This window comes from Nannospalax galili, unplaced genomic scaffold (assembly GCF_000622305.1).
Source record: "Nannospalax galili isolate Female #2095 unplaced genomic scaffold, S.galili_v1.0 scaffold911, whole genome shotgun sequence".
Lineage (NCBI taxonomy): Eukaryota > Metazoa > Chordata > Mammalia > Rodentia > Spalacidae > Nannospalax > Nannospalax galili.
In genome coordinates, this window is record NW_008329642.1 from 696869 (window position 1) to 708438 (window position 11570).

An 11570-nucleotide genomic window follows, 5' to 3' on the forward strand; every position below is an offset into this window, starting at 1 on the left:
ATTTTTTTATTTTGGAAAATATCTCCATCCCCATGTCCTTTTAACATCTTTTACATTCTCATTTTCTTTTTTAAAAAATGATTATGAGACATACTACCATTAACAAAAAATTTCCCTTCGGTTGTGAAACTTCTTTTCCTGGGGATGCTAAGCAATGCTTATTCCCTTTTAAGGTTCTAGCATCAAGCCAATGTTTCATTAAAGTTTTAATGTAGAACCAATGAATTTATTGGCCTTACCTACCAAGATAACTCGGGGTTACTGAGGTATATGACCTGAGGTTAGCCACACTGGATAGCCTTCACCCACCATGGGTCATGCCATCTCTTCCTAGCCTTCTGCAGATTGTATATTTTAGCCCTCCCCAAATCCAGGAGGCCTGTGTGATTAGGGTCAAATTACATACAGTTGGCTGGGAAGAGTGGATACTCTAGTGTGGGTCCAGTGACCCTGCTTGGCCCTCCTTTAATGAATGAGCACAACTGTCAACAAGTCCAACTGTGACGATGCTTAGTGATCAGGCTCAGCTGAAGTCATGATGATGGTAGTTATTTCATGCAGAAGGGATTGTTGTATAGCATTATCTCATTAAAAGGACCACTATGTGGAGGCAGGATCCGGGGGCTCTCAGGCAGTCCTCTGTGTTATCAGGCCCTCTGCCTCTGAGGGAGGCCAGAACTCAGCACTCCCTGGCGGTCTGCTGAGATCAGAGCCGCTACACTGATGGAGGTCCGAACCCATCCTCTAAGGCTGTCTCTTGTTTTGTTTTTAAGACAAGGTCTTGCTTGGTAGCTCAAGTTGGCCTAGAATTATTCAGGTAGCCCCCGTTTGCCTTGATCTTAACTCTGTAGCCAGGAAGGTCTTAAACTTCAACCCCAGTCTCACAAATTACTGGGATTACAGGCATGCACCTCCTCACGAAGCCTGGTCTAGATGTTTTATTTCTAACTTTTATGTGTGAGCATCTTTGTTATGTCATTTTATTGTAATGTTATTTGTAAATAGCAAAAAGGAAACAGCCTACAGAATGAACAGTATAAATTACTACATTTATGTTATGAAGTACTTCATCTTAACTAAACAAAGAACTGGCTGTCTTCATGAACTAATGGGAAGATAAAAAGAACAAGCATCTTTTGTGAAGGATTAAAAAATAAAAACAAAAATTATCACAAAACAAAGGGTTTCATTGTGGCTTTATATATCTAAATGGATACAGTAATGTTGGGGCAGGTATTTTCCAAACTGGTAATAATGTTCCTGTTTAAGGAAGGTTTAGGATTGAGAAGTTTTTCTAAGATATCTTTGCCCTTTGTTAAAAAATGTTTACATATGTATACTTTTTTCTTCTAGAGAATGTATTGTACTATGAAATGTAACACTTGAGTTATTGACTATGACTTAGAACGTTCTTTTCTGACCATTTATCTGGCAAGTAATTTTTGATCCTTGAGAGCTTTCCCACCAGGCATTTTTAACAAAATTCCAAGATTCATATATTTAGAACTCTTATGTCTATCACATCATAGACTGGGAACCTGAAACCAATAATGTCCAAGTACTTAATGGCAGAACTGGGGCTAGAACTTGGTTCTTTGACAACTGTCTAGCCATGGTGCTTTTCCACTTAACTTGAGACAGAAGCTGCTGCGTGAAGGATGCTGTGAAACATTGGGTAATTGTGGGGTAAAAATTGAGTTTTCACCTGTTAGTGTTTTTGCAAGACTAGGCTTCTGATGTATTTAGACAAGAAGTTGGGTGGTCCCAGGAATAAAAACACTGAATAGCCTTGGATGAGTGTGGAAAGAGACTAGGCCTCTTGCCTAGCAGTACCCAGGGAAGTAGATAGACTGATGTGTGGGATGTGTTCAGTTATATATAAGAAAGGATCTAATACTCCCTAGGAGTCTTGGGAGAAAGACTTCAAATTTATGCTGCATCTTTTTGATGTCTTGAATCCTTACTGAACACTTCCAGGTCATAGACATCTTCTGGCTAGAACCTAAAGGTTCATCTGAGTAACTTTTTCTTGAAGCTTTCTACCCACAGAAAACCCAGACTGTAACAGAATGTCTCATCTTTGAGAGCTTGCCTTTTTGTTTTGTGAGACAGTCTTGCTATGTAGCCCAGATATTTTCCTTGAATTTGTAATCCACCTGCCTCAACCTCCCATTGTGCTAGGAATACAGGCATGAGCCACCATGCCCAGCTTGAAAGCCTTTGTGGAAAGTGTAGCATTTCGTATGAAAAGTTTTTTTTTGTTTGTTTGTTTTGCTGTAGGATTAGGTTGATTGCATCATGACTTCCAATGCTATTGTTACCAAGAAACTCCTTTATAAGAACAGGGTAGCGTTAACATTTGGATCAAGGCTTACTTTTTGTTTTATGGGGGAGGGAGGTTGGCAGTTATACAGATGTGCTCAGCTCTCTTACTCTGTAGCCAGGTTGGTCTGGAACTCACTATGTACTCCATGCTACTCTCCAACCTGTGATCATCATCCTCTTGCCTTAGCCTACTGAGTTTTGGGATTATAGGCATATGCCCACCCTGCCTGGCTTTCATGGTTCATTTCTTAAGAGAATACTAGTTCTTTTAACTTGACTCATGTAATCAGGTCTCTGGTTCCCTTTCAGACTTTCTGCTGACCCCTGTGTCACCCACTACCAGTCAGGGCAGTCCCTCATTCTGCGTTGGGAGTCTGGAAGAAGATTCTCCCTTCCCTTCCTTTGCCCAGGTAAATCCTTTGCTTGTGAAGCAGCCCATGGGTACTTAACATGAACTCTGCTGTTCTTCTGGGGACTTCCAGGGATTGCTGACCCTCAACCTAAAACAGCTAGACAGATGGAGTCACCCAATGGGTAGAGAACAATTACCTGTCTATCTGAGCTTTAGGCAGCAAGGAGTACCTAAGGACAGATGATGTGACAAAGAAACTTAAGAGGCAATGTTGTATTGTATATCAAATATGTAATGCTGGGAAACATTCTTAAGAGGAAAGTTCATGGGTTTAGTCAGGTATTTCTGAAGATTTATCCAGGAAAGGGGTCCAGGAATAATTGAGGGAGACTCCAAGTTTTAATTATTTAAGAAGATCATTAGATTCTTATGAAGCAGACACTATTGTAGCTGAGAGGCTACATGAGTTCATTTCAACTGGTCCTTGATTCTAGGACCTCCGATGTAGTATTTATAGATTGAATGTAAATCATTCCTCTTTACTGTTTTTTTGTTGTTGTTTGTTTTTGAGACAGGGTCTCCCCGTAGCCCCAGCTGGCCTGGAACTTACTGTATAGACCAGGCTGGCCTTGAATTCACAGAGTTCCACCTGCCTCTTCCTCCCGAGAGTGCTGTTATTTTTTGCGTTTTTTTTTTTTTTTTTTTTTTTTTTTGAGACGGTCTCACCATGTAGCCATGGCTGGCTTGGAACTTGCTTTGTAGACCAGGCTGGCCTCAAAATCACAGAGATCTGCCTTCTTCTGCCTTCCATGTACTGGGATTAAAGGCATGCACCACCATGCCTGTCCCATTATTTTTTAATTTTGAAATTTTTTCTATTTTAATTTTGCGTATGAGAGTTTTGTTTGCATGTATCAAGTACTCCTAGGTGTGCCGTGCTATAGAGGCCAGAAGTGGGCTTTGGATCACCTGGAACTGAAGTTACAGAAAGTTGTTAGTTGCAGTGTGGGTGCTGAGAACTGAACCCAGGTCCTCTGCAAAAGCAGCCAGGCTTTTAACTGCTGAGCCCCCATTCCTCTCTGAGAAGGGAAAAACAATAAGCTAGATACAGACTTTATGTCAATCCCTTTATTAGTCTCTAAAACATCAAACACTTAGCATACCGGCATTCAGAGAACTGAGGTTGTCAGGTACCACCATTGGCCCATGGTATTTGTCTGATTGTTTCCTCATTAGTAGATTGTTTAGTTTGCAGTTAAATACCTAAAATGTTTTTTTCGTTGTTGTTGGGTTTTTTTTTTTTCTTTTGGTCTTTTTTGAGACAGGGTCTCCCAGTAGCCCCAGCTGGCCTGGAACTCACTATGTAGACCAGGCTGGCCTTGAACTCACAGAGATCCACCTGCCTCTGCCTCCCAAGTGCTGGGATTAAAGATGTGCATCACCACACCAGGTCCCATGATGAATTTTTTTTTTTTTTAATTTTATGTATATGCATGTATTGCTTTCCTGTAGGTAAGTGCACCCGTGTTGTGCAATGCCGGTGGAGGTCAGAAGAGGCTGTCGAATCCCCTGGGACTGGAGTTATGGACAGTTGTTAGCTGCCATGTGGGTGCTGGGATTCAAACCAGGGTCTTCTGCAAGAACAGTGTTCTTAACCATTGAGTCATCTCTCCAGCCCCAATGAATTTTAATTGTATTTCAAGAATAAGAATTCGGATCCTTAGCACTATTTTTTGAAGTGGATGCAGATGTTATAAAGTATTTTAGACTTAAAAATCATAGGAATCTCGGAAGTCACCAAAGTAAAACATAGTAAAAGGTTATTTAAGCTCATCTTTGAAATACCAGCGTTTAGGAGGTAGAGGCAGAATAGGGAGTTGATGACCAACCTCTCTCAAAAGTGTTACCCCCTATCCAAAACAAAAGTTACTCAAAACTGACATTTGTCAATTGAACTCATCTTGAATAGTCCCTGCTTGAAACCCATGAGAGGTTCCAGGGGGGTTGTCTCCATATTTTTGTAGGAACAGAGCAGATCCTGAACCCAGTGAGGTGGTTCATGTCTATAGTCTCTACATTTGGGAGACTGAGTCAGGAGGATCACCAGTTCAAGTTCAGCCTGGGCTACAATAAAAACCAACACAGAGAAAATACCATTATAAATTACATAGAGAGCTGACATTGGCCAGGTGAAATGAACAGGTCCACAAGGGCAAAGATTGTTCTGATTGACTGTAATTAACAGAAATGTACTGGCCTCTGGCTGTATCCAGAAGAGAATGAGGAAGAGGTTGGCAAAGTAGGCAAAAGGTCGAAAAGTGCTATTGGGCTATTTCAGCTTTCACAGCATTAAATAACTAAAGCTTAGCCATACAGTTTGTTTTTAAATTCAAAGGTATTTTTGTTTCATGTGATGAAGTCTTACTGTATAGCTCAGGCTAGACTAGAACTCACTATGTAGCCCTGGCTGGCTTTGAACTTGTAGGTGATCCTGCTGCCTTATGCAACCAAGTGTTCTTTACCTAATTCCTAAGGAATGAAACCCTTTGGGGCTTTTCTGCTCTGGGGTGCACTGTTGTTGCACTGGTTAACAGAAAAGATGACTGAAACTAGGGGGAGTGTCTGACAGTCTTGTCAAAAGTTAGCGTCAAGGTAGGCACCTGGAAAAGACATTTGATCTGATACTTAAATTCTTTCTCTGGCAGATGCTGAGGGTTGGAAAAGCAAAGGCAGATGTGTGGCCTAAAACTGCTCCAAAGAAAGGTGAGGAGGGCCGGGTGGTAAAGAGTAAGTTTGGCCTGGCCCTTTCAATAAAAGCCCCTAGAATTTCTAGAATTTTAACACTCATGGGTTTTTTTTGTCTTGTTTTGTTTTTTGAGACAGGGTCTCCCTGTAGCACCAGCTGGCCTGGCCTGGAACTATGTAGACAGGCTGGCCTTGATCTCACAGAGATCCGCCTGCCTGTACCTCTAAAGTGGCGTGCTGGGATTAAAGGCATGTGCTACCACGCCTGGCACACTTTTGTTTTTCAGATGAGAACAGCTTAGTTCCTCCTGCTCCTGTGGACAGCGATGGGGAGAGTGATAACTCAGACCGTGTTCCTGTGCCCAGTTTCCAGAATTCCTTCAGCCAAGCTATTGAAGCAGCCTTCATGAAATTGGACACACCAGCTACTTCAGATTCCCTCTCTGGTAAGGACAAGGAACTGGAGTGCTCAGCATAGGGGTTCAGACTCAGCACACGAGCGGTGCCCTTCCCACCTGCATCAGTGGCAGATAGTACTGATGGGTCAGTCTCTTGAGCCTCTAGGTCTCTTGCCTTCAAGATATTTAAGTGTCCACAAATGTCAGGTGGGACTTCCTTTTTCACCTAGTTAATTCTTAAGGCCCAAAAGTGAAATTCTGAGGAACTCTGATTTTTTCTTCCAAGACACAGTAAAGTGGATCCTTCCTACCCTTCAGAATCTTGAGTTGGTAGGTGGCTCCTGGTTAGCCTCAGTGCCCACCCTGATTCCAGTGCTCAGAAGACTGACACATTTATGTACATGCCTGCTATTTGCATCCATCCACCCACCCATCCCTAGCATAACTCAAGTCACAGAACAAAGACTGAGATGTAAGTCTAGGTCTTGTATGTAGGTCTTATATTTGCATCCAGGCAGTCCAATTTACACTTTGACAGTGAGGAGGCTAGGAGACAAGGGAATGGCACTGCAAACTGAGCTCTCTATTTTCCTTTAGAAGAGAGAGGAGGAAAGAAAAGGAAAAAACAGAAACAGAAGCTCCTGTTCAGTACCTCAGTCGTCCACACCAAGTGACACTACTCGCCCAGGCCACCTTCTCCATCTGGTTTTCTTTTCTGTGCTTTTGTTTTGCTGCTATAATTTTGAACAGATTGATTAGCTTGGGGTGGGGGTGGGGTTCCACAATGTGAAGGGGGAACCAAGAAAATTTTAAATACAGTGTATTTTCCAGCTTCCGGTCTTTACACCAAAATAAAGTATTGACACTCACAAGAGATCTCTTCCTGCCAAGGTATAGTTCATTTGCCAGATTAGTCTCTTTGATTCATATTACTAATTTTCACAACCCACAGTGAGTTTGCCTAATCCTCTCAAGTCCTTTGGAGCAGCCCAAACCAGTGGCACAGCCATGTTCCTTCCACCCAGTGTCCTGTGTCCGGTTATGGCCTGTGAGCACAACTCTTAACAGCTGTTTCTCAAAAACACATTAAAAAAAGTTGAATCTTCCCTATTCAAGTCTCCTTGTCAAAGAAATGGCTTAAGTAGAAATTTACCGACTGGGTGTGGCAGATCACTGTTGAGTTCACTGTTATGGCCAGCCTGGGTATAAAAGCAAATTTAAAAACTTTTAAAGTTTTTCTTCTGGCAGTTGGCCAGGCTAAGCTGTCCTTGGCATTTGCATATATGAGGGAGGGTTCTACTTGTCAGGTCTTTAGGAGAAGCTGTAACCTTCATTAAGAAAGCTTTGGGCCCTGCCACCACTCTGATCAAGCTTTTAAGTGTCGGTGGCCTGCCCTGTAAAAGAGGAGTGTGTAGCACACGTGAGGGTGGGCTGCTGGTGATGGTAGTGCTGCCGCTGCTTCCTTCTGTCTAGAGCAGCTTGCTCATGTGTTGGCTTCAGCTGAATCAGTGCCGAGTTGTTTTTCTGCTTAATAAAATGACCTCTAGGTGTAAAAGAATATGAAAGCAGATTGTTGCAATAAATCAGCTACACACAAAATGAGTTCTCTGGTTAAGTTCATTCAGGCCAGCTACTCAGACTTAGGTTAATGTCCTAGCTACCATGGACTTGAGCAGTTCTATCATGGACTGACATCTCTGCTGTCTGGCATAAACCTGGACTTAGCTTTAACCTGCCATTCTGGGGAAATCCTGAGTCAGGAACTCTCTTACTCTGTTGGGTAAATGGAGGGCATTCCAGTACTAAGATAGGGGCATATTGCAACAAAAGACATAAATGTCTATGGAACACATATAAAGGACTTTGGAGTTGCCACCTTCCATTAATAAACAGATTCTAAAAATGTCATTAGGGGGGCTGGAGAGATGATGGCTCAGCAGCTCAGAGCACTGTCTGCTCTTGCAGAAGACCAGCACCCACATGGTGGCTCACAACCATACTTAACTCCATTTCTAGGGGATCCAACACCCTCTTCTGGCCTCCATGGGCATTGCACATATGGGTTCGCCTATACACATAAAATATTTTTTTTAATGTCATTAGAAGCCAGGCATAGTGGTACATGCCTTTAATCCTATCACTCAGGCAGGTGAATCTCTGAGATCAAGGCTAGCCTGGTCGACATAGTTCCAGGCCAGTCAGGTACAGGAAGATCCTGTGACAAAAAAAAGAGGTAGCAGACCAATCCTGATCATAAGCATCTTGTCCCTCTTAATTCCTGTGAGTGTGGGGATGTCACTTGGCTTCAGGGTAGGCCACAGGCAGAGGGGAACTGCAGAAAGTTAGCTGAAGTGGGTAGCAGTTCAGAGCTGTGTGGCCAAGTAACATCACCCCTACCTCCCTTACAAAAGCTGCATTGTTTTTTTCAGAATGTATCTTGCTATGTAGCCCAGGCTGGTCTGGAGCTCTACCCTCCTGCCCCAGCCTCCCAAGTGCTGAGGATCACATGTGTACACAGTGGACCAACTGAAAGCTGCAGTTCTTGTCAAGACACCTAAGCCTCAGCTAGGGAATCTGGTACTTGCAGTACTCTGCAGCAGTACTGAGATCTGCTCTATATTTATGCAAGTTTAGTTGGCTGTCCGCTCACTAGTACTTCTGTGCGACTTACACTTAGAAGTCAGCCTTGGCAGCTGGGGGGTACAGGAACTTGGGTGAAAGGTGGAGTAGTACCTCTAGTACCACACAGGGAGCCAGTCTTCTCATCGAGGCCAGCACTGTAGAGGGGGAGAATTAGCCAAGCATGAACCCCTAAGCCCTTTGGTGATTTGGGTATGTTAAATTGCTTATGGAAGCCAAATATATTTATTCAACCTTCTTAGCTAAGCAATTAGACACAAATCTGGACAGAGCCTTCACAAGCTGCAGAGCCACTTCACCAGGGCAGCAGGTAAGGGCAGCTTCACCTGTTTTAAGCAAATCCTTCATTTCAAGCTGGTCACCTGGCCTCTGCATGGTTACTCAGTCTGGAGAGCTGTGGAAGATACTGTGGCCACTTCTTGCAACGTCCTGTTCCTACAAGTGGGCCAGGGCACAGGGTGGCCTGCTCTGTGGCTAGCAGTTCACTGCTTCAGCAAACTCCTCACCAGCACTGTCTGAAAGTTCCTCCTCAGCAGACTCTTCCTCCAACAAACAGCTTCTACAGACAGACTTCTTGATAGCCTCTCGCTCTCCTGGAAGAAGGCATACAGCAGGAGAGAAAGATGTCCTGAGTGGTCTCTTACTTCACTGAGCCATAACCACTGCTTGCTCTCCAGCCTCGAATTGCTTACCTTCATCAGTGCAGTTCTGCAACAAGATGAGCAGCTGTCTCCTGTTGTACTGAATCAGGAACTTCTGACAGGTTCTAATTGTACCTGGCACATGAAGCTTTTGTGGTCAATACCTTGTGAAAAGTTCATTTCAGAGCTGAGGGTGGTGGAGCTTGTTCTCAGTGGGATAGGAGGAAAACCCACCCACCCATCAGGATTGAGTTCTGGACCGTCACAGAAACCAGTCCCCATACCACCTGGTACCATTCCTACCTCCCACGTGTAATGTGTTGAAAAAACAAGGATAACGGTGTCCTTTGTTCTCCAAATACGTGATGAAAGGCAGAGCTGACCACACAAGCTGGTAGAAGTCCTTTCGGCATCTAAGTAGCACTATTCCAGTATAGGCATTGAGGTAGCGAACTATGGCAGGAAGGAAAAAGAAACGGAAAAAAGTGTACTATGTGCAAGACTGGGCTGGGCAAGTGGGAAGATGCCTCACTGACTAAAGAGTCCTGTAAGGAATTAAACTTTAGGATAAACCTTTATGTCAAGGGTCATTATTGCCTGACGTGGGGCACGCCTTTAATCCCAAACTCAGGAGGCAGAGGCAGGTGGATCTCTGATAAGGCCAGCCTGGTCTACATAGTTCTAGGCCAGCTGGGACTACAGGGAGACCATGTCTCAAAAGGGGGGGAGGGGGGCTAGTATGTTTTTTATTTTTTGAGACAGGATCTCACCCTAGCTGGCTTGGAACTAGCTATGTAGACCAAGCTGGCCTCTATGTCAGAGAGATCTACCTCCCTCTGCCTCCCAAGTGCTGAGGTTAAAGGCATGCTTCACCACACCTGGCTAAAGGGACAGTATCTCATACACCACTCAACCCAGTGAATTTAGAATTAAAAATATTCTCCTAGTCACTGACTATTTACTCCAGTAAATGAGGAGATAAAGGAGCCTCCAGCTAAACTCAGCAGGGGAAAGAAAAAAAATCCTTGACTGAAAAAATGGTTTTACTACAAATGGTTTGTAGGTTCTTGGTAGTTGGCTCGCTCACACTCAAAGAGCTTTGTTTATGTGTTTAATTCTTCAGGATTCAAGTTTGAGCCTATGGTAAAACAAAAAAAGGTGGTATTGAGAGGAAAATGGCTTCTGAGTTCATCCCATGTTTCTATATACCAATTCCTCTGCAAGGCTGGTTTTCAAGGGATAAATTTGATACTTTGCAGTGAGATAAGGAGACCGTCAAATGTAGCTCACTTGGAATTTTACATGGCTTTCCTCCCTCAATTATCCTATTAAATTCAAACTTGCCAATAATATGGATGTTAATTTCTTCCTGGAGCTGGGTGCTCAACCTAGGCCTTGTGCTCACCTGACAGTGCTCCACCACTGAGCTACATTGCTAGCCCTCTTTTTACTTTGGGGCTCCTTCAGTTTCTGCTCATTTTAGACTTGACCTCGGTTTCGGGTGCTTTTCTAATATCCGCCCTATCATACAAACACCGGCCTGGGCCCCCCCGCCCCCGCCCAACCCTGCCCTCCGCGGGTCCCAAGGCGCCCTCGCACCTGCAAACCCCACCGAGCAGGCGGCGGCGCCGAAGGTCCCATGCACACGGGCAATCGCATCCCGCACCAGGCCGCCCAGCATGCGGTCGTCCAGGCTCAGGCGGCAGCGCGGGTCGTCGGACACCAATTCACAGAGCAGGTACCTGCGGAGGACGGAGGGCAATGAGCTGGGGCGGGGGGCGCGGGGTCGCTGTTCTGGAGGTGGGGGCCGGAAGGGGCCGCTTGCCTGTGCTTGAAGCGCACCATGGCGGCCTCCGCGCTAGAGGAGGCTTTGTGGACCGGAGGTTGGCCCCGCAGCCAATGGGCAGGAGGCAGGGTTTGTGCGTCGCCCCGCTTCCCGGTGTGGATCTGCGCATGCGTTCCGGTGGCATGGGCGGGGCGCTTGCCGGGCGGGTCTGCTGGGCAAGTTAGGTAGCCCTGAGGGAGTTTAACCCGCCGCCGCAGCTCTGCAGTCCTTAGTCCTTGGACCGTGCGCTAATTAGGTGTTCGCTTAGCACTCTCTACCCACTTTGGACGGTGGGACTTTGGAGACCAGTTCTGCACAACAAAGTCCAGGATTGCAGGATTGTCGGGTCTTTAAGGTTAAGGCTATTTTCCCCCTCCCCCGCCTCCTTACAGCCAAATATTTTTGAAATTTTCTGTTTATTTTTATTTTGTGTGTATGAGTGTTTTGCCTGCTTGTATGCAAGTGCACTCACGCATACAGAGTTGTTGACCGCTGAGCCATCGCCAGCCCTGTGTGTGATTGTTTTTTGAAACGCTCTCACGGTAACTCGGGCTGGCCTGGAGCGGGCAGCAATCCTGCCTCAGCCTCCCCAGCGCTGGGATTACAGGCGTGCACCATCATACTTGCTTCATTTGAATTAGCTT

General features: G+C 45.0%; 2 protein-coding genes across 2 annotated transcripts in view; one reads left to right on the forward strand and one right to left on the reverse strand.

The window, feature by feature from the left end:
* The window catches only part of Rnf10 (ring finger protein 10), a 59331-nt gene extending 51909 nt beyond the window's left edge, over nt 1-7422 (forward strand). Inside the window, exons 14-17 of the mRNA XM_008840618.3 lie at nt 2635-2735; nt 5383-5440; nt 5710-5868; nt 6418-7422. Of these exons, the coding sequence (XP_008838840.1) occupies nt 2635-2735; nt 5383-5440; nt 5710-5868; nt 6418-6494 (395 nt within the window). The 3' untranslated portion in view covers nt 6495-7422. The remainder of the gene's footprint in view (nt 1-2634; nt 2736-5382; nt 5441-5709; nt 5869-6417) is intronic.
* Nucleotides 7423-7917: 495 nt separating this feature from the next.
* Pop5 (POP5 homolog, ribonuclease P/MRP subunit) lies at nt 7918-11037 on the reverse strand. The gene is made up of 5 exons (XM_008840629.3): nt 10927-11037; nt 10701-10843; nt 9405-9554; nt 9153-9236; nt 7918-9053 (listed from the first exon to the last, which is right to left on the reverse strand). Exons 1-5 carry the CDS (start codon nt 10944-10946, stop codon nt 8935-8937), a joined length of 516 nt encoding a protein of 171 aa, XP_008838851.1. The 5' UTR covers nt 10947-11037; the 3' UTR covers nt 7918-8934.
* Nucleotides 11038-11570: the final 533 nt, after the last annotated feature.

Excerpts from the sequence above, each read along its gene's own strand:
- Pop5 (XM_008840629.3), bottom strand. The coding sequence starts at position 10,946 with ATGGTGCGCTTCAAGCACAG. Across the intron at positions 10,844-10,926 it reads ATGGTGCGCTTCAAGCACAG|GTACCTGCTCTGTGAATTGG; the intron begins GCAAGCGGCCCC and ends CGTCCTCCGCAG. Across the intron at positions 9,555-10,700 it reads CTGCTCGGTGGGGTTTGCAG|TTCGCTACCTCAATGCCTAT; the intron begins GTGCGAGGGCGC and ends TTCCTGCCATAG.